General features: G+C 45.8%; 1 protein-coding gene across 1 annotated transcript in view; it reads left to right on the top strand.

Annotated features, from left to right (window-relative positions):
* The first annotated feature begins 8292 nt into the window (after window positions 1-8292).
* LOC147894045 (outer envelope protein 80, chloroplastic-like) overlaps window positions 8293-24233 on the top strand; it is a 73063-nt gene continuing 57122 nt past the window's right edge. Inside the window, exon 1 of the mRNA XM_087384575.1 lies at window positions 8293-9046. Within this exon, the coding sequence (XP_087240701.1) occupies window positions 8462-9046 (585 nt within the window). The 5' untranslated portion in view covers window positions 8293-8461. The remainder of the gene's footprint in view (window positions 9047-24233) is intronic.

The raw sequence follows: 24233 nt of genomic DNA, 5'->3' as shown, positions 1-24233 counted from the left end.
GCCTATGCTGGAGATGTAGGCTGTAGGGCAGTCTGAATTTAGAGGAGCTTGTCCATCGGAGATTTCGTGCTACAAACATTGTCATTGAGGAGGCTTGTGATGTTGATCTCATCATCGAACCCACCATTGCCCATCCCGACCTTGCAGGTTCCATCCGCGAGCCAAGACTCGGCTTCTGCTATAGATGCTTTGTCATCGTCATCCTCACAATCACCCCTCTCTTGTTGAACAAGATTGACGTGGGCAACTCGGCTCAGGCTAGGAGACTCATGAAAGGGCAGAATCGGGATCTCTCATGCCTATTTGCCAGAGGTTGTGCAGCGTGGATATCGGTGTCACAAGCGAGGCACAGAGCTACGGCATCCACCTTGCAAGTGACAACTATGGGAGCTAGTTGTAGCAGGGCCTTTTGTTGTATTGGAGTTGTATTGTAGGCAGGGCCTTTGCTACCTGAGTCGAGGTGTAGTTAGAGCTTCAACTGCATGGAGCAGTGGGTTGATAGGTGGCTTCCAGTCGGTTGCAGTAGGAGCTGCTTTACAAATCCCTTCAATGATACTCTCTTCCTCTCTCAAACAGCATGAATGAAAGCGCTCGCTCTCACAATCTCTCAACCGAATACCTCTTTTTCTCTCACTTGAACAAGGAAGAATTCTCTCACCGCGGGAAGAGAGAGAATGAATGGAATTCATTATCACTCAATGAACGGAAATATCTTACAATAAAATGGACAAAAATCTCTCAATGGAAATGAACTCTCACGAAGAACACTCAAGAGAACTCTCAAATTATCGATCACTCTCACTCTCTCAAGAATTGCAATGCCTTAGCGGAAGGCAAGGGAGCTCTGATACCATGTCAAAGTGAGGGATCAAGGAGCATCAAAGCACCACAAGAGAGACATAGGGTAGTAGCAAACACTCAATCTATTGCAATATGTGTAATCAACAGTGCATGATAGGCTTCTTATATAGAGAGAGCTTTTAGAATAGTCAAACCATGTGGGATCCTCTCATCCACATCTCTCCTTGTGGATATCCTCAATCCACATCTCCACATCATGTAGTCCACATCCTAGGGTGGCTACTTTGATTCTTTCCTATACCATACCTTAGCCTCTAATTATGTGCTCATGGCACCACAACTCTCAACAGGATCAACTCTGGGAGGGAATCTGGGCTTTCAACCGCCAATCTGATCATTGGGACTTGGTCAGCTGCTACCACTGATGCTGCCAAATCTGGTGAGGACTCTAGCACCATGCCAAACGCTCTGCCAATTGAGGGGAGGATGGCTCTGAATTCCTTTGGGAGCCTCGAGAAGCAGAGCATCACGGAACATGGTATGTCATGTCCATGTCCTCCACTGTAAAGCCATGGTACCAAGGGAAAAGGTACACTAGATGCGGGCCAAGGAGGATGGGGCTCTGCTCCACAAGTGTCAAGGTGATAGCAAGAGATCTTAGCTGGATGAGGAAGACACATCTTCTGTAGATGGTGACCTCCTAGATGTGGTCGTCTTCTAGTGCAAAGCTCCTCTAGATCCACTCTCTCACTTGTCTCCTTGTGGGGGTGAGGCCCACAACTGCCTTGTCTTAAAGTGATTGAACTACATGTTGTACTCGTGCTTGTTAACTCTGGAGAAAGGACAACCTTAAGAACAGTGGCTGTGGGATTCAAGGGTGCTACCATAGAGCCCCTCTATCCAAACCAAGGGTGACCACCAAGATTTTCTTTATGTGAATAAGCAGAAAACCTTCGAAGAAGGGAAAAGAAAAAAAGCCACCTAGAAGGTGAGCAAGGAAGCTGCCTCACCCCCCAAAGAGGCTAGGGAGAGCCCTTGAAGAAAGAAGCACCTCGATGAAGCCCCTGCGACCCAAACCCGAATCCTCCCAAGGCCAGAGGGCCGATGGCAGAGATGAGAAAGGGCTGAAGAGCTACAATGAGGTCCGTTAAAAAGGAAATGGGAGGAAAGAGGAGGAGGGAACGAGGAAAGCAGGCAGGAAAGTAGAGCAGGCAGAGGGAGAGGCAAAGGAGGAGGCAGCGAGAGGGGGCAAAGAAGGGGAGGGAGGTGGGGGAGGAAGTGGAGGGGAATGAGGCAAAGGGGAGTCGGGAACATAGGCGAAGAGAGCGCGGGAAGGAGGCTGAGGGGGGGCGGGGGAGGAGGCGGAGATGGAGGCGGGGAAGGAGGCAGAGGTGGAGGCGGGGAAGGAGGCAAAGGTGGAGGCGGGATGGAGGTGGAGGTGGAGGCAAAGGTGGGGAAGGAGGCAGGGAGGGAGGCAGAGGTGGAGGCGGTGGGATGCAGGTGGAGGTAGAGAGGAGCCGGGGATGGAGGCAGAAAATGGCAAGGAGTGGAGGCGGAAAGGGCTGAGGGGAGGAGGGAGAAGGTGGGGAGGGTGGGTAGCGGGAGCAGCAGTCCAAGTCCAAATACATGACCCCATTTGGGTTTGGCAATTGCCCCAGGGGAGTCACTCATACACATGTAACATAGCACTTCAGTGCACTGAGGGGTATTTTTTTAATGGGAGACTTGCATGCCCTTTATGTGCATGAGGGGATTTATAGAATAGCAACTTAACGTAATTTATATTATGTAGATTTATGAAGGGTTGTCACATTTTTAAGATTGAAAATGTAAACGCGTATAGGGGTTTAACCAATTACGTGAGAAAATGTAAAAATCAACAATAGCGGTAATTTTTAACACAGGCTTGCTCGCACATGCTTTATGGGTCTATGAAGAGTGGCCCCCCAAGCGAAATTAAAAGGTAAAGGATGTTATTTTATTTTATTTTATTTTGCCAATATATCTAGATAGTGTCTTCTTGCTCTCTATTATGGGAACCTTTATTTAAATTTGGTGTAACAAATCGGCCAAAAATTCAAAAATTCATATTCAGATGTACACAATTTTTTCAGATGGTGCCAAAAGGCATGATGTTCATCTAAATCATGCCTTGTCCTTTGATTTGATATGTAACATTATGCCATTTGGATTTGACAGTAAAAAGATGCAAGGATGTCAAAAACTCGTCTTTTGGGCCAAAACAACCAAATTTTGACAACTTGCAAAGATATAGGGATGTGAAAATGTCACTTTTTGGGTCAAAATAGGGACTCGCACATGACTTTCACATCCTTTTGTCTTTTGATTTACAAGTTCAAATGGGGTCATGTTACATATCAAATCAAATGGCAAGGCATGATTTAGTTAATTATCATGCTTTTTTACACCATTTAGTAATATTTCATGCACCAAAATATGAATTTGTGGTCTATTTGTTGCACTAGTTGGATTAGTGGGATGTAAGACTGAATCATTGGGGAGGGATGTTTTTGCAGTAACAAAGAAATATGGGTTTTGTTCCAAGAGTGAATAGAGTTAATAAAGCTAAGCATTTACATATACATGGAATGTAGACTAATCCATTCAATGAGTCCTTGTTAACGCCTCCTTCTTAACTAGAAATGGGCACTGAATATGTCCCTCGTGATGCTAACAATTCAATCGACCCATTGGCTAGCTGTGGTAACATGTGTCCATGTAGACCTGCCAAGTAGAAGGATGCGGATCCACAGTCATAAAAGATTCAGAATGGGCCAGACCATCTCATCATCCATTTACCCAGTATTCTACCTATCTGGCTATTGAAAACCAACACCAGTTAACCACACTTGAAATTTTTATGTTTAGCTGCCAAATCCACCCTACACTTATTTGCAGGCCTGAACCAACTACGTTAGATAATAGCTCTTCATCTGAGCCTCGTGCAACTGCTCCAACACATTCGAACAAGATTCCATGGAATCTTGTGGAAGGAGCTTTTTCGTAGTCCCAATGCAAAAATTGGACACCATGTATTCCAGCGGTGTAATGACCTCCATGCCATATGCCAGCTTGAACAGTGTCAACCCGCCCAGTGCTACTAACAAGTTCTCGTCCTAATCTGTTCGATGCCCATTGACCAGTAGCATCGTGATCCGCTTGAACGTTTTGTTCATAGACTCCGCCTGTCCGTTGCTTTGTGAGTAGTAAAGAGATGACTTCTTCTAGATGATCATGTAGAACGATGTCATCCGCTTCATCACCTTGTTCACGAAATGTTTACTACGGTCACTGACAATATCAATTAGACATCCAAACCCACAGAACACATCTTTGTACAATCACTTGGGTCCCACAATGCTTAGGCCTCTACCCACTTGGTACAGTAAACTATTGTGACTAGCACATAGCAATTTTGGGTCTTTGCTGCTACTAGCTTGAATGGCCCCATAAAGTCCAAACCCCATTTATGGAATGGCTCCAGTGGCAAGACCACACCCCATTTTTGGAACGGCTCCAACAGCAAGACCGACTGCATGGGCATCCAATCCTGTTCTGATGGCTGGCCCACAATCTCTGGCAAATGTCACATCTTTGCACAAATCTCTTAGCATTCCACTGTAGCATCGGCCACCAGAATTTGTCTTGTAGCACTTTCTTCGCATTGATGGCTCTTGCAAAGTAGCCGCCTACAACCCCGGAATGCGCTTCAATCAAGATTGCATCTTGCTCATGCAGAAGCCCACAGTGGAGTAACACTTTTGAGAGATTGTGATGATACAACTGGCCCACGACCACTTCAAATCCGTGGCTCCACAAGGCAAATCGCTTGCGTTGATCCCAACTTTAAATGCTTGGGCATGGTACCTATAGTAAAAAAGTTGAACATTTCATCATAGTAAGACCAAAAGATACTTGGAAGTACATCCGGCAGGATCTATTGGAAACATTGCGCATAGTTTCGCATCCAAGAATTCATCCTCAACACCAATTGTAGGTACCCTAATTCAAGCCAGGACAAGTAGTTTGCGATTGTATGCTACGACCCTGGCTGATGCACCACCTTAAAACTAAATTCTTGGAGTAAGAGCATCCAATGTACCAGCCGATCGGTTAGGTCCTACTACCACACACTAAGTATAGTAATGCTGAGTGGTCCACATGAAATACAAATGGGTGGCCTAGAAGGTAGTGGCCAAACTTCTTCACAAAACAGATCATTCCCAAACATTCTTGTTTCATCATCGAGTAATTTTTCTCTGTTGCGGATAGCCTATGGGGTTGGTGTAGTACACTAGTCGATACCATCCGACCATATCCTCCTGCATCAGGACATTGCCAATTGCTGATCCGAGGCATCCACAAATACATGAAAAGTCTTTTCCCAATTTGGAGGGAGCAACACCGGTGCCCTTGATAGTTGAATCTTCTGATGATACACCCTGTCACACTCCTCCATCCATGCAATTGCCTTGGGTTCGACATGAGCTAGCACATTCAATGCACGGCTTGCATTACATTGCGCTGTAGTCTTTGTGAGATTCAACAAAATGGGTGATGTAACTCCCAAAAACTTGAATGTCCTGATGTGATGATGCATAGCATTTGTTTGAAGGTTGGTCCCATATCCAGATCAAACACAAGTTTTGTGTATAGGCTAAGGCGCTTTTCTTTAACGATCGGTGCTCTCGTTCAAAGATGTCCCACAGCAAAATAATTAGATGCCCAAAAAAATGAATCGAGGCAACCACGGCGGGATCGAGAACCTCCACATAAGTGGTGTTGAAGTTTTGTATTTGATAGATGAACCTGAGAGTGGTGGAGAAATTGAAGAGCGATGAAAATTGTACCTTGCATTAGGGTCATTCGCATGCAATTCCCTGAAGGTGTCCCATTTCCACCTGCATCGGAGAAGGATTATAGGTAGGATAAATGTGGCAATCGCATTGGCACAATAATAAACTACCCAAAAATCTGGCTACTTCCAAAATGAATACGCCAAGTAGGCTGTAGACCAATATGGTTATCTATTATTATAGAGACATTGGAGATGCTTGGCATTTCATAGCCTCCTCTCATTTTATGTGGATCTACGGCTCTCCATCGTTTAAATCTTTTCTCTATGAACTTGGTCAAAGCTCTTACCTCCATGATATTGACCATGTGAAGGTTAAAGCTTTGTAGTTTTCCCTTCCACATGCTCAAGTCTGTGATATCATCAAAAGTCCAGGAGTGAACGGTATGATGACAGTTTGGGTTTGATGGAGGAGGCTCCACTTGTGACTGGTCATCACTGTGTATGGGAAAAGTATTGTCTTCCTCCTAGACTGGGAGATCTGTTGTTGCAGGTAGCTATATAGGCTCCTCTGAGAGGAGAGTTGTGTGTAAGGTATTTTGAAGGAGGGCAATGTCAACATCCACTTGCAAAGTTGAAGTTTACAGCCCTGGCAAGTCATCGGTTTGGTAGGTTCAAAATAGCTAGTTGGGTATCCTCCCTTACCTCAATTAGATTCTCAAGGTAAGCCACATGCATGGTTTCAAAGGTAGAGAAACCAATTGAAGCATGTTTTGCATGGCTTCTAAGACCCTGTAATACAAAACGATTATGCCATTGAAGGGATATTGTATGAACTTATTGTATACTAAGTAGTCTCTTGTTCTTATTGCCTCTTGGCGCCCGTGCTCCTAAGACCTTTGGCCAAGGAATGTGGACTACAAGGCCAGGCGTCCAAGTCAGCAGTTTAGTTAACTCCAAGATATCTTCCTCAGTGGGGGAAAAAGTGAAGACTCTTGCAGGATCTAGCACCACCATCTAAAATTGGGGTGTAGAGGAAGTAGGGAGATGTCTGATTCTTGCCCAAAAATTAGGTCACTAATAAAGAAGCCCATGTTTGTGATATAGGGTGAGCATATTTGGAATGGCATCTAAGGATGGTTGTGATGAAGTCTAGGGCAGGGTGGGCTAGTGAGGTCGATGTGATCTTGTACAAAGGCAGAGGTGAGTGTTGTGATGTGATAGTGCAATGTGTTTTTTATGGTGCTTGGATCACTAGTGCCGCTAATAAGGCCAAGCCTAATGCTAGTCCCAGGGTCTAGTGGGTCAAGAACCTCCAATCCTATGTTTGTATGGCCAACAACCTTCTATAATGCACCTCTAGTACTGCCCACCTATGGTCTTCCCCACTGCCTATGCCACAAACAGTGCTTATTAATACTGACGAAGTTATAAGGAGCGTAGTGCAAGCACTAGGAAGGGGGGCCATGCCACAAGTCTTCACTGGAAGGGATACTAATTCTTGGTGGAGTAAACCAATTATGATCTCCAATGAATCCTAAAGAAAAAATCAATGGGGACATGCTAATATACTGGGGTTTGCCCCCAGCGGTTCGAAGTGGAGACCTATAAACCAATTGTTCTAAGTTAAGCAGAAGGAGACGAAGTCCCTCCACAACTCCATTGCTTGGATCAAGCACCTAAATTCATGGTACAAGCCACATGAAAGGATGAGTGATGCACAGCTTTTGCCATGCTTCCTTATAGGGCTGTGCTCCAAGCTCCACAACCACCTACCCTATTTGGTTTGATATGTGTAGCAAGACTACTATATGCCTAGGGGGATAATATGAAGGAGAAACCCCATGCTTCATCAGACATGTCCCAAAGTATTAAAACCACTAGTGCTGATGAAGCCAAGGAGACAACTCCCCCTGCCAAGGGCGTAAACATGGAAGAGTTGGCTACCAACTTTTCGAATCAGCTAAGCCAACAACTCAAGGGGGAATTGACGAAGGAAGGCCCTAGCAATCCTCACCTATTTTTAACATGTGGTGTGGCATATGCACATGCAACCATCCCACCAAGAAGTGCCCCCACCATAGGGCTACGCCAACACTCTACTGTGCCCAGTGTGCTTGATGGGGAAACCATGAAACCTCCCAGTGTTGTTATCCAAAGGTTATCCCCTAGCCAATTTACCAACAACTGCTCCCTTGACTTTGCCCGCACCTCTTACTCCATCCAATTAGGAACAATTGACCATCCAAGGAGCTCCTCCTGCCAATCAAGGGAAATAAAGGGCTCAAAAGCTTCCACTACCTCTACTGATCTTGGGTCCTTAGCCACCACCACCCCGGAAAACTCGCATGATCAGGTGAGGAGCCACCCAATGATTGGGAACAGCCAGACCATGCTCTCCTAGTTAGTGATTACTCACAATATAGGAGCCCTCCACACCAGTCCAACTACGTAAGTCATTATATTATGCAGGATGAATAGTATATCCCAATCTATACAATGGCATGCGTCTCTCAAAAGGCCAGGGATATGAGCACCTTGACCATGGTCTATACAATGCTATAGAAGTCAAGGTGATAACTGCCAATAGGGTGGCCATATGGGGTGATCAAAATGGAGCCTTGAGCTGGTACGTGTGACGGGAACTCACACCCACATGTTGTGGGCGCTTGGGAGCAAAGGTGAGGAGGTGAAGGGTGGATGCCAAAGCCCCAAACGAGCGAGCGACCATGACTAATAAGCTAAGGTCCATGGAAATGGAGATGGAGGAGGAGGAGCAAGGGAAAACTAGTAGAAGAGGTGAGTGAGTGAAGTATAGACAGACAGACAGGTACCTAGGTAGCTATGGCGGGGGGCTCCCCCCCCTCGCAGGCTCGCATCTCCTTCTCCTCCATCGCTGTCCCTTCCTCTCCCCCCCCCCCCCTCCATCGCTTCTCCCTCCCCAACCTCCGCCCTGCCTTGCTCCATTTCCACCACCTCCTCGATTCCTTCCTCCATCACCGCCTCCTCTGCTCCCCCCCCTCTCCCTTGTTCTCCTGTACCTCTCTCTCTGTCAATAATGGGGCCTCCCCCGTCGCTGACCCAATCGTTTCTGACCCCCAACAGCCAGCGTTTCAGCCCCCTGCCTCCAAAGACCTTCCCAACCCCCAGAAGCCTCAGCGGAGGAGCGGTAGCTCGCAGGAGTCCAGTGAGGAGCAAGAGCGCGTCCTTATCAGCGAGGTTCTTGTTCAGAATAAGGACGGGGAGGAATTGGAAAACAAGGAGCTGTTGAACACTGCCAGTACTGCATTAAAGGCTTCCAAGTCTAACTCCGCTCTTACAGTACAGGAGGTCCAGGAGGACGTTCACAGAATTATTGAGACAGGCTACTTCTCTGCGTGTATGCCGATTGCTGAAGATACAAGAGATGGGATTCGTCTCATATTCCAGGTTGCGATGTCTTCATTTCAGCGTTTTAGGGGGGGTCTTATTGGCATTTAAAAGAGAAATTGCAAATTAACGTATGGTACCCACTTAATTGCGGGTATACCACGATATATTCGAAAAAAGGAAAAGTTGAAAAAAAGTTCTGAGCAGCTTGCAATGGGGGCCTTGCTCCAGGAAGCGGCATTCCTGTAGAGCACATTTGAAATTTACATGCATATTAATGCACCACCTAAGCTTGACAGAAAGGATTTTTGTATTAAGTATAGTCTCTTTAAGTAACGAGCCATCATTTTATACCCTGAAGATCTTTGCCTTTGTGGAAGTTGTGCCACCCAAGTGAGGAGGTACAACCCTTCGAGAGTAGTTATGTGTCTTGCCACATGAGTCATGGCCTTTTGCAAGAATCATGGGCTGTTGGTGCCCTTTCATGAAGGTCATGGCCATCCATTTATGTCTTTTTAGCTGTTAATTTATGGCATGTCTTATGAGAATCCTACAAGGCACAATAACCATGTACTTGTAATACTGCCTTGTCACGAATGATGAATTTTTTCTTGCACTTCATATACGACATGGTCCTTTGAGTTCTGGTGAGCAGTTAATGTAACAGGATTGCCTTTGGTGGGACGTGAGCCCTGAGTTGTCAGCTCCTGCTTAGAGCATTGTTGTAACAAGGATGCACGTCTTTTTGCATGGAATGCAAAGTACTATGTCGTGATGTCTGTTTGTTTCTTTTGGATGAAGCTTTGCTTTAATGTATTGGGGCTTCGGATCTAGTTTGATATTTTGCATATGTGATATCTTTTGTTCTGAGGAACCTGCTGTTGTCAATTTGTCAAATCTCAGGACTTGTTATTGTCAAACAGGAAGGCCAATACTTGCCACCACAGCATGATTTATGATCCTCCCTTCAAGACTGATTTCTGTTAAAAAACAGCAAGCTTGTGTGCAGTTGCAGTCAGCCAGGTTGGTGTAGGAACCAAGACCAAAAAGGGCTAGGAAATATGCTAAGAACACCTCACAACCCTGCCTTCTAGGCCACCTCGATCTTCTGCCAGCAGTCACTCGATGCTCAGAGTTATGCTTCCACTTATTCATGCTGTACGTCCCCCCAGTCCAAGTATCTGTTAGAAATTGACCAACAGAGGGTACACACAGTGGAAGACTGATAGAATAGCCCAGGAGCTCACAGTGTGTGTGGGGAGTGGAATCACAAACTTCTTTACTTAATGTGCATCGCATAGATGTGCAGACTCATCAATAGACAATGATCCAGCCAGATATAGAAACCACCAAAACAATATATTTCCGTCCAAAGCTATGGACACAATACAAAAGAAATAGATCCAAAGTCCCACTAGAGTGTGGTCCTTTGTTCTTAGCACAAGGTACTTCTACTATCTGCCGGATATCTCTAGACTTGAGCCCGCGTGCTCCACCTCGAGCGTATGTAGACTCTCTGTCCAGATCACAACACCTTGCTGCCCTGAGAGACAGCCAAGGTTCAGCCCCTAGAGAGCTCATTCTGCAGCACACCTTCAACTCTCCAACCCCAGTATGAGGCCCAAGGGAGTGGCTTTTGGCTGCTCCTGTCTGCTCCTGTTTTTGCTGAGTTGCTGGATGTATTATGAGGCCCAGGGCCTCTCCTTTTATAGGCCCAAGGCCTGCTCAAAATAGCCGACTGGTCAAGGGCCTACTGGCCGACTTTTGTCTGCCCTTGTTGGCTGCCCCTACCAGCCCAACCAGGGCCCTATATAAGGGTTTTTACTTGCCTTTCCATGCCTTTGTTCCAGGGCATAAAGTCCTCCATTTTACTGCAGGGTCCAGCCCCTCCTGTCCTGCCTTGGATCAGGCCTGGTAGGCTGGCTCTGACCAGCCCTACCAGCCCTTTCTGTGGCCGACCAGGCTTGCTGGCTCCCCCTCCATCAGCCATATGCAGGCGCCTGTGCTGCCCTGCTGGTTCTGCCTCTTGTTGGGCTCCTTCCAGCCCCGTACAACCACGTGGCATCCCCCGTACTGTTGCTGACGTCGTCGTCACATCAGTGGCTCCTTTCTTTCTCTGATCTCTGCCCCCATGGGAGCCATAGTGCTGCCCATGTGGCCTTCCATCAGTTCCCAGGTCCACCCCCCCCATGCTCTCCTCATATGGGGGCTTACAGATGGGGAGGTGACCTTTCCAACAGTATCATATGCTAATCAATGAGTTTTTCTGCCAATCAACCGGCTGTGACATGTGTGCACTTATTAGTGACTTGGACAGCCACACCCCACTGAAGGCTTCATTGGATTTTTACTTCGATGCCAGCGTTTTGGAATTGGTGGACATTTCCCAATACTGTGGCTTGCAGCCTCCATGGGTTCACGATGGCTATCACCCCTGCGATAGTCTGCTCGCTGCTGCTGTGCTACAAGCAGTCAGTCATCCACGTGTAGGTTTGCAGAGATGCTTTTTAAACACAAACTGTAGATCCGAGGTTGCAAAGGGCAATGTGTCCAAGGGAATGCACGAAGTGCAGGTGGTCACTATTGCGCCTCCTAGGTCTATTCTAGCATCAACCAAGAAAAGGCCGGCATATGCTTAGGGTAGGGTTTGGCTTCCATTTACATATTAGGTGCATATTAGTGTACTTCAGCTCCATGTTCCACTCTATGCCTTTATGCTTTCGACCTATTTTTCCTTGTTTATTCACATTTTTGGCTTGTGAGGGATATGAGTCTGAACCTTCCAACAATCTCTCTGTAAAGTCGAAATGTTCTGCATTATGTATTAACTGTTGGAGATTAATGCTCCTCTGAAGTTTTGTTGGACGGGTCACGGGGCAGTCAAATTGACTGATCAGTTAGGTGAGGTGATCTGACTAGGGCAATTGGTTCAACCTATCCTATAGCAAAAAGTTGGCACTGACCTATAGGCAGCAGCCCTAGTGCTCTTGGCTCGTAAGTAATTATTGAAGCTCAATGGAGGAGTATCAGACAGGAGCATCCACCTTGGGTGCGCTGCCTATATGGATCTATTTGAACATCTCGTCTGGGTCTTTCTTGTGACTCTGGATTTGTCTTGTGAGCTGATTATTCTTGTGGTGCTCATTATGCTCTCATCTTTAGAGTGATGTAACTCTTATAGTCATTTTTGTAAATGGATGCTCAAGTGTGTGTGGATGTGGATATGTAGGTGTGAGAGCATATGTTTATACTATGGTCTACACCCACTGTTGGGGCTGATGACGGTTGGTGGGGATGTCATAGTAGCTAGTACTTGCCATGCTTCATGAAGTTTGTGGTTTTCAACCTTGTGACGGTCATGAGGTTGGAACTGCACTCTATGTCGTGTCTTAGAGGATGAGTTTGGGCATGTTCTTGGATTCATCTAGATACATGGTATTAGAGCCACGTTGATTGAATTGAAGATGCCACTGATCTGAGGTGTCTGTCATGAGTTGAGGGACATCACGATCCCTTCTTTCTAGCCTTTCTGATAGGCCAAATATGTGTGGGTGTGTGGTTTTGTAGTGTGAGAGCATATGTTTATACTATAGTCTACATCCCACTGTTGGGCACTGATGACGTTAGTGGGGATGTCATAGTAGCTAGTCCCTGCTATGCATGATGAAGTTTTATCGTTTTCAACCTTATGAGTGACTATCATGAGATTGAAATATGTGTTGTGTTTTTAGAGGATGAGTTTAGGCGTGCTCTTGGATTCATCTAGACGTATAGGCCGAATATCTAGTTCTGCTGGCAAGTGGTTTGTGGACATCCTGGTGTTGTAGGTCCAGTTTTAAAGGAAAGAGGGATTATGCATTAGTGTACAGCTCCATATCCACTTTTTTTCTCGTTTCACTATAGATTAGGATATCATCTAAAAATACTACAGCAAATTTTCCTAAATATGGCCTCAAGACTTTGTTCGTAAGTGTCATAAAAGTTGCTGGAGCATCTGTTAAACCAAATGGCATTACTTTGAAGTGATAATGCCCATACTTAGTACGAAATGATGTCTTAGGGACATCCTCTTCTCTAATTCGCACTTGGTGATATCCTGATCTTAAGTCAATTTTAGTCAAAGATTTTGCCCCTTGCAATTGATTAAAGAGCTCATCAATGCGAGGCATAGGATACTTATTTTTCATTGTCTTTTTATTAAGTCTCGGTAATCTATGCATAAACGCATTGTGCCATCTTTTTTCTTTACCAGTAAGATTGGTGATGACTATGGTGAGTTACTAGGTTGAATTTGGCCCTTTCTCAGGTATTCAACTAATTGTCTTTCGACCTTATGTTCTTCCGTTTGACTAAGTCTACACGGTGGTGGTAAACCATCAAGCAAATCACTCGGAAAGACATCTTTAAATTCAACAATTAAATCATTAAATGAAGACTCATACTTTTTAATCACATCAAGAGAAAAATTATTCTTTTCAGACGTAGCAGAAATAAACTATAAAAGTAAGTTCACAGAGGTATACCTCGCATTGTTGTTGTTGTAGAAGTCATTCCAATTCCATCGAACAAATAAGGGGAGAGTTGGGCACATCATGTTCTCTGTGAATCTGGAAGACTCTACCATCTTTTTCAAACATAATGGAGTTATTTAAAGAACTCTGTTGTAAGCTATGCCCAAGACTATACAACCATTCTTGACCAAGAATAACATCGGTTCAATGATATGCATGATTTGGCACATATTTATGGGCACTTGGACTCTTTGGCAACTTCAATTTCTTAACTAGTGAATATTTTCAAGAAATTGTGTGTGGTACTATCATTGATCATCACTCTTACTCTTTGCCTGTTAATATTTCCATGCATCATCATTAATTCACGAGGTCCAAAGGGGGGCTGCCACATTGCCAATGATAGGCAACACGTGGGTGAGAGCATATTTTTATACTATGGTCTACATCCACTATTGGGCGCTGATGACGTCAGTGGGGATGTCATAGTAGCTAGTCCCTGCTATGCGTGATGGAGTTTATGGTTTTCAATCTTATGAGTGACTATCGTGAGATTGAAACTGCACTATGTTGTGTTTTTAGAGGATGAGTTTGGGAATTCTCCTGGATTCATCTAGGCATATGCTTCTGCCATATTAGCGGACATGCAAATTTTGTTAGAAAATACCCAACAGAGGGTACACGCAGCGGAAGACTTATAGTAATGCCCAGGAGCTCACACAGTGTGCGGTGTGGGTGTGGAATCACAGACTTCTTTACTTATGTGCATACAATAGGTGTGCAGACTCATCAATAGACAATGAACCAACCAGATAGAGAAACTACCAAAATATATATATTTCCGTCCACAACTATGGACACAATACAAAAGAGACAGATCCAGAGTCCCACCAATGATGTGGTCCTCTGATCTTACCACAAGGTCCTTCTCCTATCTGCTGGCTATCTCTAGACTCGAGTCCGCATGCTCCACCTCGAGCTTCTGTAGACTTTCTGTCCAGATCACAACACCTTGCTGCCCTGAGAGACAGCCAAGGTTCAGCCCTTGAGAGCTCAGTCTGCAGCACACCTTCTACTCTCCTTCACCTCCAAGATGAGGCCCAAGAAAATGTCTTCTGGCTGCTCCTGTCTGCTGCTGGTTCTGCTGAACTGTTGGATGTGAAATGAGGCCCAGGGCCTCTCCTTTTATAGGCCCCAAGGGGGCTGACAAAAAACCGACCAGCCTGCTACAGACTGGCCGACCAGTCTGTGGCTGGTCCAGCCCTAAAAAGGGCACACACCCCAGGGCTTTTGGCCCAAACTTCCAGGGCCCTTTGGCCCTCCATTCAAGGCAGAGATCCAGCCTATATAAGGCCTGCCTTCTGCCCACTGACAGCCATATTTGCTGCTGCATATCTGGGCCTGCTCATCCTGCCATATCTGCGCCTCTGCCAGGGCCTCTTCCCAGCCACGTGTCCTGCGCCGTACACCTGTACATCCTGCTGTCCTGACCTGCCTACTGCGCCATCATCAGGGTCTGTTGCAGGCCCTTCACCTGCCCACTACCCTCGCCATGCTGACGCCATCTGCAGGTTCCAATCCTGTGAGGTGCTGCCCATGTGGCAGCTCCCTCTCTTTCTTCTCTCTTGGGCACATCCTGCCCTAGGTCTCCCTCCCCCACGCACTCCTCATTTGGGGGCTTACAGATGGGGAGGTGACCTTTCCAACACCCCCTCTCACCGACACATCTCGGCCCAATGCCAACACGTTGATGACGATGCTCCAGTAACTCCCTGGTCGTAGTCCTCTGGAACTCTTCGATGTCAAAATCTTTTCCTGGCTTTTCATCCAGTGACCCCTGCTCCACCAGGTCCGGTTCCGCTTCCGCACACCATCCTGGTACACAGGTCCATCTATGGTAGCACCTCCTGGCACCACCCCCTTTCGTCACATTCCTGCCTTCAAACTCGAGCAACCCAGCCTCCACGATCTTCCAGTCGTCCTTCTCATAATGAGTGAACAACCTGGAGTCTTCGAGGCACCATGCTCTGAGGGTCTGTTTCAACCTGTCCTTCCTTTGGCAAGGTTTGCAACCAATGAATATTTCTAGATAACCTGGACCATGAACTCTTGCTGAGTTCTCAAGCAAGTACTCTTCTGGCTTCGGTACTCTTTGTCCATCACCTTCTAGCAATCTGCGTCCGAGATTTGAAGAAGCACCAATACTTCCCCTTCTGCCTTCGAAGAAGGCCAATTCCTTCCAATCTCTTATCACCTGAGACAAATGAAGAGCAGAGTCTCTCCACAGCATGCTATAAAGGCTCAAATGCAGAATATCAAACATATACTAGACTGTTGTACTACCTGAATGTTCGCTCTGAAAGCAAACTCTCATTGAGGCACCCACCAAGCGCTTGTGTAATCCTGTACTGTCCCCTTCTGAACTCCAGCATCCATCTGACCATGAGACCCCAGGGCCTTCCATGGAATCCACCCTCGTGTCAGTGTCAACAGCCACACACCTGGAAGGTACCAAGCGCTCCATGTTGTCCTTCACCTTCACAAAGGCATCTGACTCCTTGTCGACCCACATCTCTATGTCAAACATCCTTACTGTGATTTCTGGATCAACATATCTGACCTCGGTAACACTCGGTGATGTCACCAGGAACAACTCTTCGATTACCACATTTGCTTTGGCCTTTCCCTCTGAATCTGAGTCAGACTCCTTGTTGTTTTCCAGATCCGCCTTTTTCTTTCTGCAGTCCTTTGCAAAATGTCCGGGCGTATCACAATAGAAACACTTCTTCTTGTGCTTTCTCTTCGAAGTCCCCTCGTCGTCAGAGTCGTCTTTCTTGGACTTGCCACCGTTAGGCTTGCCCTTTCCTTTGCCAGTGGAATCCTTCACCGGCATCGCCTCGTCATCTTTATCCTCGTTGTAGAGCTTCTCCCGAGCTTCCTCCTGTAGCAGTAATGGACACAACTCCTCAAACTTTAGAGGTTTGGTCCTCTGTCCTGCTGTCACAGCCGTAACAAAGCTCTTGAAACTCCGAGGCAGTCTCCTCAGTACCATCAAGGCCAGATGGCATGAGTCTGTCTTCTGACCAATTGCTGCCAGCTGATCCCTCACCACCTTGACCTTCGTCAAATGGCTATGTACCGTATCTCCTTCTTCCATATCAAGATTGTAGAGTTGATGCTGAAGAAGCACAATCCGGGAGGTATTGTCTGTCTCGTACAGATCTTTCAGGGTGGCCCACGCCTCTATTGACGTCTCGGCCAGCTGGATATGCGGAAGAATGGAGTTCGCCGTAGTCCCTATGATTATTGCCAGGGCATGGGCATCTCTTTCTTCCCAAGCTTCAAGCTCCTCTCTGTCTATTGCCATGAGTACCTCCCCTTTACTGTCCACCATGTCCTCCGGCTTCGACTCCTCTCCCGTGGTTAGCTTCCACAACTTCCGAGCCACTAAATGACTCCGGATCTTCACTTTCCAGATCGGGTAATTAGTCCCGTCCAAGTTCCCAGACTCTCCAAAATTAGGGATAGTGAAAGAGAGAAAACTGGAGGAGGAGGAAGGGAAAGCAGGGGCTGAAGAGGCTGTAGAGGTCGACATCTCTGCTGTTTATACCACACAACAAAGTCAACCAAACTCAATTTTAGTAAACCAGAACTCTGAATGCACCTGACTCAACCTGAGTCACCCTCCTTCTCGCAAGGGCACAATCCTCCAGTCGTGGAAGTCGATTCCCTAGAGCTTCTGAATCAGGGTCGTCCTTCAGCAAGGTCCCTGCCTTCAGGCTCCCACACCTGTGAGCCTCCTACTTGGGCTTTGATACCATGTTAGAAAATACCCAATAGAGGGTACACGCAGCGGAAGACTTATAGTAATGCACAGGAGCTCACACAGTGTGCGGTGTGGGTGTGGAATCACAGGCTTCTTTACTTATGTGCATACAATAGGTGTGCAGACTCATCAATAGACAATGAACCAACCAGATAGAGAAACCACCAAAATATATATATTTCCGTCCACAACTATGGACACAATACAAAAGAGACAGATCCAGAGTCCCACCAATGATGTGGTCCTCTGATCTTACCACAAGGTCCTTCTCCTATCTGCTGGCTATCTCTAGACTCGAGTCCGCGTGCTCCACCTTGAGCTTCTGTAGACTTTCCGTCCAGATCACAACACCTTGCTGCCCTGAGAGACAGCCAAGGTTCAGCCCTTGAGAGCTCAGTCTGCAGCACACCTTCTACTCTCCTTCACCTCCAAGATGAGGCCCAAGAAAATGTCTTCTGGCTGCTCCTGTCTGCTGCTGGTTCTGCTGAACTGTTGGATGTGAAATGAGGCCCAGGGCCTCTCCTTTTATAGGCCCCAAGGGGGCTGACAAAAAACCGACCAGCCTGCTACAGACTGGCCGACCAGTCTGTGGCTGGTGCAGCCCTAAAAAGGGCACACACCTCAGGGCTTTTGGCCCAAACTTCCAGGGCCCTTTGGCCCTCCATTCAAGGCAGAGATCCAGCCTATATAAGGCCTGCCTTCTGCCCACTGACAGCTATATTTGCTGCTGCATATCTGGGCCTGCTCATCCTGCCATATCTGCGCCTCTGCCAGGTCCTCTTCCCAGCCACGTGTCCTGCGCCGTACACCTGTACATCCTGCTGTCCTGACCTGCCTGTACTGCGCCATCATCAGGGTCTGTTGCAGGCCCTTCACCTGCCCACTACCCTCGCCATGCTGACGCCATCTGCAGGTTCCAATCCTGTGAGGTGCTGCCCATGTGGCAGCCCCCTCTCTTTCTTCTCTCTTGGGCACATCCTGCCCTAGGTCTCCCTCCCCCACGCACTCCTCATTTGGGGGCTTACAGATGGGGAGGTGACCTTTCCAACAAATTTCACCTTGTGAAGTTTTTGACCAAGTTGCGGCCTGCTGGTATTGCGATAATTCTTTCTATCTTAAATGGTGCGTTGCCCTATCAGCTAGATTTAGATGCTTGTTTGGGAGAGACTAAAAGGAAATCGTTTAGACTTCACAAGCAGTTGTAGCTTGAATGAAGAGATTTGGACTACTTTTTGATTAACCTTCTCCTTTAGTGCTAGCCTTTGTCATGGCTGAGTTTGCCCTTCACCTTCGAAGTGCCGACAGAAACTCAGTAGGAAGACTTTGTATAAATGGATGCTCAAGTATGTGTGGGTGTGTGGATTTGGCACTGATGACGTCAGTGGGGATGTCATAGTGCTATGCGTGATGGAGTTTATGGTTTTCAATGTTATGAGTGACTATCGTGAGATTGAAACTGCACTATGTTGTGTTTTTAGAGGATGAGTTTGGGAATGTTCCTGGATTCATCTAGGTATATAAACACGTGGGTGCTGTCCTCACGAAGAACCTCTACCTCAATGTACTTTTCAGTACCATTAAGCGGCAATACCTGCACTGCGTGTACTTGTTTTTGTGGAGGTTTATTTAGGGCTTTAGCTTCCGCTTGTTTATTTTTAGGGCAGTTCCAAGCAGCATGGAAACATATGAAGCAAGGATTTCCTACTTGGCCCTTTCATAATCGAGAGGATATTTTTGTGTTTGAGGTTTCTTAGGTGGTGTTTGAGAAGCCTCCTTCTTGAAGTGCGCCTTCCTTTGAAGATTGGGAAATTTGTTGAACTTAGGAGTAAAACCTGTTTGCTTCGAAATTCTAGCTTTGGATTTCCCCGTCGTATTGTCGTACATTTGGGCATATTTAATTGCTTTTTTAAGTGTCTTGGGAGAATTTCTTCTCACCTCAACTTTGTAGGTGTCTTTCAGACCTCACACGAAACCCCTTATCCTTTGGAATTCATTGACTCGTTTCAACTTCAGGATAGTTTGCTATGTACTGGACTAAAGTGTTCTTACCCATGCTACAATTGTCCCAAGCCTCCCAAGCTCTTTCTATCTCTTTCCATGAGGCTCATCCACCATTTATAAGTCTTATATCCAAGGGAGAGACTCGCTTTCACGACTTGATTTTCAGGAGGGGTATTCTTGAGTCGATGGAAGTCTTGCTCATTTTTGCAAGAGCGTATTTATCGCATCCTTGTTGCATTCTCTCTCTTTCCCATTGAAAATTGGTGGTTTCATTTTAAAAATGAGAATTTTCAGATATTATAAAGCAAAAAGCCTTATAACAAAAAGATAAATATAATGCCCACTTCCCTGGTATTTGTTCGAGGTCTTGGATTATGGATTCAAAGTCGTTCCGCTCTTTGATTTATGATTTTTTCTTTCAATCCCGCCTTTCGCTAAGCCACCAAGTCTCAAACTCCTCGACACGAGCCCTGGTTCTTTTCTTTAAATTATGGTGAGTTAAGGATTATGAAAGATGAGGCTTCTAGTCTTGGGAGCTGCAAGTCTTGGAGAAAGGAAGATAAAGAGGCTTTAAAACCTTGGAACGTGAGGAGACTTTGGAGGGCTATAGAAAAAATGACCTCGCTTTCTCAAAAGGAATAGAACTTTAAGATGACGTGGTTCTGTGTAACGTCTTTTCTCTATGTACTGCGATGGAGACGAGTTTGTCGCATGATGATGCAGCTTCTTTGTTCGCCTTCTGCTCTTGCCCAAGAGAAACGTGTGCCTCTCTGGTCCCGTCCCAAAACAATCTGCGTCTCTCATTGCCTACGGGATAGTCACGTATTGTGTATCGCAAACCTCCAAGCTGCTTCTACGCAGGTCGATGAATCGACTACATCGGCTTCTCTATTTGTGTTCCAAATCCGATGCTCCTGTGCCTAGTTATTTGAGGTAGCCTCAACTGCACGAAAAGGCTTCGTCATTGTCTTTCACAAGCTGCCCGTCCCTTGGTTCTTGTGTGATTTCTCCAGTGGCAGCCTCAAAGCATGTATTGCTTATAAATCGAGTCACTAGCTCGTCGATCCACGTCTGATTGAAGCATTTGGAACTACAATAGTTTGCAACTGAACCAAGCAATTTTGTAGAGAGAAAATGTCTGCTGCAGCGCCAAAGAAAAAAACAAAATCTTGCTCCTTTGTGCACAAGATGCAACCCGTTGCTATCCAATACTCCCAAACTATTGTTGACACACTTAATAAAAAACAACGGGGTTCTTCATCTCGTCAACAACTTGACTGAAATTATACACGAGCCAACCCATAGCATCCTACTTAGTTTTTGTTATTCAGGCATGTACACCTTAATTACCTCTTGCTTGCTCCACATTTTGAATATGTACTTAGTAATATGAATCAATTTTCAAAAGTTCACTTGTTGCTTGTTATTCAGGCATGCACACCTTAATTACCTCTTGCTTGCTCCACATTTTGAATATGTACTCATTAATATGAATCAATTGAGTGCAATGCAAAGGCCCAAAGGGGGCATAGAAATACTGAGGTCCATTATGGACACATGGCACTCAAGTGGGTTCCAAGTGGCAATTGCTGTGCTTGGAGGGATGATTCCAGAGGGACCTTGAAGGAAGTCATTATAGGAGAAGACCACACGAAGGGAGAATTCTACAAGGCTCATGTTGGGAATTTGGGGCTGGTTGGACAATCAAGTAGAGCCTTCAAACGATGTTGCACTGGTATCAGAGCAGAAGTAGGATCCTCATTTCGTAAATGAAGTCGAACTCCTCCCAACTCCCAACATTCCAACCACCACTGCATATTCAGCCAAAGCGTTGTTCTATGTTTGTACTTTGTTCACCATTGGGTTGAGCAGAGAATACACACATAGATAACTACTATAGATTTTGTCAAAGCTTTGTGATTATGCCATGGGTTGCTGGATTACCATATGCTAATTCTTTTGCTTGGATCGTTAAAGGTGGCTCTTGCATCTTTGTTGTGTTGCAAAGAGTTGTCGTGCATGAGTAGGCTTGGTGATTTTGTGAACCCCAGACTGTTTTACTTGGGCTCTCAGGCAAGGAAGAGAGCCGCCTTATCCATGCAAGAAAGAGAGATTCCTTGTTTTTTTCAATCTGTGCATCCAGATGAAGTGTTGCTGGAATGCTAGTAAAGCTCACATCAGCTGAGTAGAAACATAATCAGAGTTCCCTTGAGGTTAAGACCAATGCTAGACACGTTTTGTACTAGAAAGACAAGGCAGAGAATGGAAGGATAATAACTAGATCATCCTTCTAAAGAACACAATCCTAAAATGTATTGTCTATGTAAACGGAAGCCGCCAGGTTGCTCTGCAAAAAAGAAGAAGAAAGAATTGTCTCTTCAATAAGACTTACCTTGGCAGCCATGAAGGTAGAGTAGTTTCTTTGGAATTTGTGTGACGTGAAGTTCGTTGACCTACACACACAGAGATTTAGAACAGAAGGACGTCACATCATCAAAGGTTCTACCACCTTTTAAAAAAGCCATGTGACTTTTTTGTCAACTCAAGCGATGGCTAGAGAGGCAATTCATCTGTGAGTCTCAATTGCCCATTCCCACAGCATTTGGCTCTTTTACCAATATTAAACCTCTTACAAGCAAGGAGGGCTTTCCTTAATTCATCGCCAAACGGATTTCAACGAGTCTCTATCTGTGTGCTCTATTCTTCTTCACATGAGGTCACCTCTCTCTGTCTGCGTCCTCCTTCTTCCAGCTCACTCTAGAATCCTCCCCTAAGCCCAGTGCTTGCCACGCGGAGTCTGCTAGAGTGCCATGTGTCCATATGGACCTTAGAATCGTTATGCCTCTTTAGGCCTTGTCATTGCAATCCATTTTATTGCCTAGGCCTAGGATTGTCCCTAGACCCCGACCCTCTAAGCTCCCTTGATGCAAGCACTGTTGAGCCCTCCTGGTTTCCTGCTAAGCCATGAATTACATAATTATGGTTGCCGTAAAATCCACGTGTACATTGAAGGGATAATTATCCCATAAGTGCAACGGTAAATAGAGGACCTTGGTATATATTAAAAGGTGATAAGACCCTCCTTCAGTCCCGCCAACCTTTTTGTTGGTGTGGGGCCCCACGTACCTAGTGCTTACTTGTTTGACACTTGGCATGCTCTGTGTGCTTACGTGGTATCAGAGCTTGTTTGCTGTTGTGGCGTTAACACGTGGCAGCTCTCCTGGGTGGACTACAACTTTGTGCACATTGTGGCGGCGGCGACTGTTTGTCTGTCTATTGGTTTGGCGTGGCATGGGCTTGTTTGACTGCTCACTGGCAGTCTTTGGGGGCTGCACTTTGGGATGACTTTGCGGTGTCATTGTTGAAAGGTGGGAGCAAGAAGCAAGAGTGTGCTGAGAGCAAAACGTTGAACTACAACAGATAAGATAGAGAACTACATGTGAGGAGGTGGTTTTGTCCAAGTGACAAAACCACACTAACCCACTAATTGTGGTTAGGGGGAAAAACCTCTAGTGAGAGAAAAGTGCCCCTAACTCACTTATGGATTACATTGGTCACTGCCTAGAATATGCCAATAATTCTAACACCCCCTTGCAGTGCCAATGTGATGTATAAGGAAGTGATCAATAAGCAAAAAGGAGATAAGTTCAGGGCACTGCGAAATGCCTCAAACTTTTCATGTGGAAGTGCTTTGGTGAAGATATCTGCAACATTGTCATGCGTTGACACATAGATCATACTGATCTCCCCTGCACGCAACTTCTCTTTGACATAATGATAAGGAACCTCAATGTGCTTCGTGCAAGCATGAAACACATGATTCTTTGCCACTGCTATAGCACTTTGACTCTCAATGAGAATTGGAGAAGGACCCTTCAATAAGAGATGAAGATTAGCAAACAAACGACGCAGCCAAACACATACAACTGTCACTATTAAAGTTGCCTTGTACTCAGCTTCACATGAGGAAGTAGCCACAGTAGATTGTTTCTTGCTTAGCCAAGAAATGCAAGCTTTGCCCAAAAAGAAACAATTACCACTAGTGGACTTCCTGGTGTCATAGTCTCCAGCCCAATCTGAGTCACTGTAAGCATGCATCTGCAAGTCACCCCCCCTGGGAAACATCAAGCCATAAGACTTTGTGCCTTGCAAGTAACGGAAGATGCGTTTTACAGCCTGCCAATGTGTTGTCTTTGGGTTGTGCATATACCTGCTCACCTGAGATACTGCATACGGAATATCGGGCCGTGTATTGCACAAATAAATGAGGCATCCAACAGCCTGGCTATAAAATGTGGCATCCACTGATTCACTTGCATCATACATAGTAAGCTTCAGCCCTGGCTCCATGGGAGTGGCTATAGGCTTACAATCTCGCATGTTGAACCTATCCAAGAGCTTTTGCACATACTTGGATTGAGACATAACAACGCCATGCTTGTCTTGTATGAACTGGATTCCCAAATAGAAATTTAACATGCCCAAATCTGTCATGTCAAATTCAGCTTTCAATTCAGCCTTGAAATCTGCAATTATTTCCTCATTTGACCCTGTGAGCAGCATGTCATCTACATAAAGAACGATGACCAAAATATCCCCCCCATCCTTCTTGATGTAGAGGGTGCTTTTTGTGGGACTATTGTGTAACCCCTTACTTGCTAGGAAGGCATCAATCTTGGCATACCATGCACGTGGGGCTTGTTTCAGCCCATATAAAGCTTTATTCAGCTTGCAAACTTGAAGTGCATTGCCCGAAAGTTCAAAGCCAAGAGGTTGTTTGACATAAACCTCTTCCTGTAAGTCCCCATTAAGGAAAGCTGAATTTATGTCCAACTGATGCACATTCCAAACAAAATTTGCAGCCATGGTAATAACTGACTTGATGGTGGTCATCCGAGATGTAGGAGCA

This window comes from Dipteris shenzhenensis, chromosome 14 (assembly GCF_047967505.1).
Source record: "Dipteris shenzhenensis isolate YYH24624 ecotype China chromosome 14, Dip_SZ_1.0, whole genome shotgun sequence".
Classification (NCBI taxonomy): domain Eukaryota; kingdom Viridiplantae; phylum Streptophyta; class Polypodiopsida; order Gleicheniales; family Dipteridaceae; genus Dipteris; species Dipteris shenzhenensis.
This window is presented reverse-complemented; position numbering and strand designations above follow the sequence as displayed.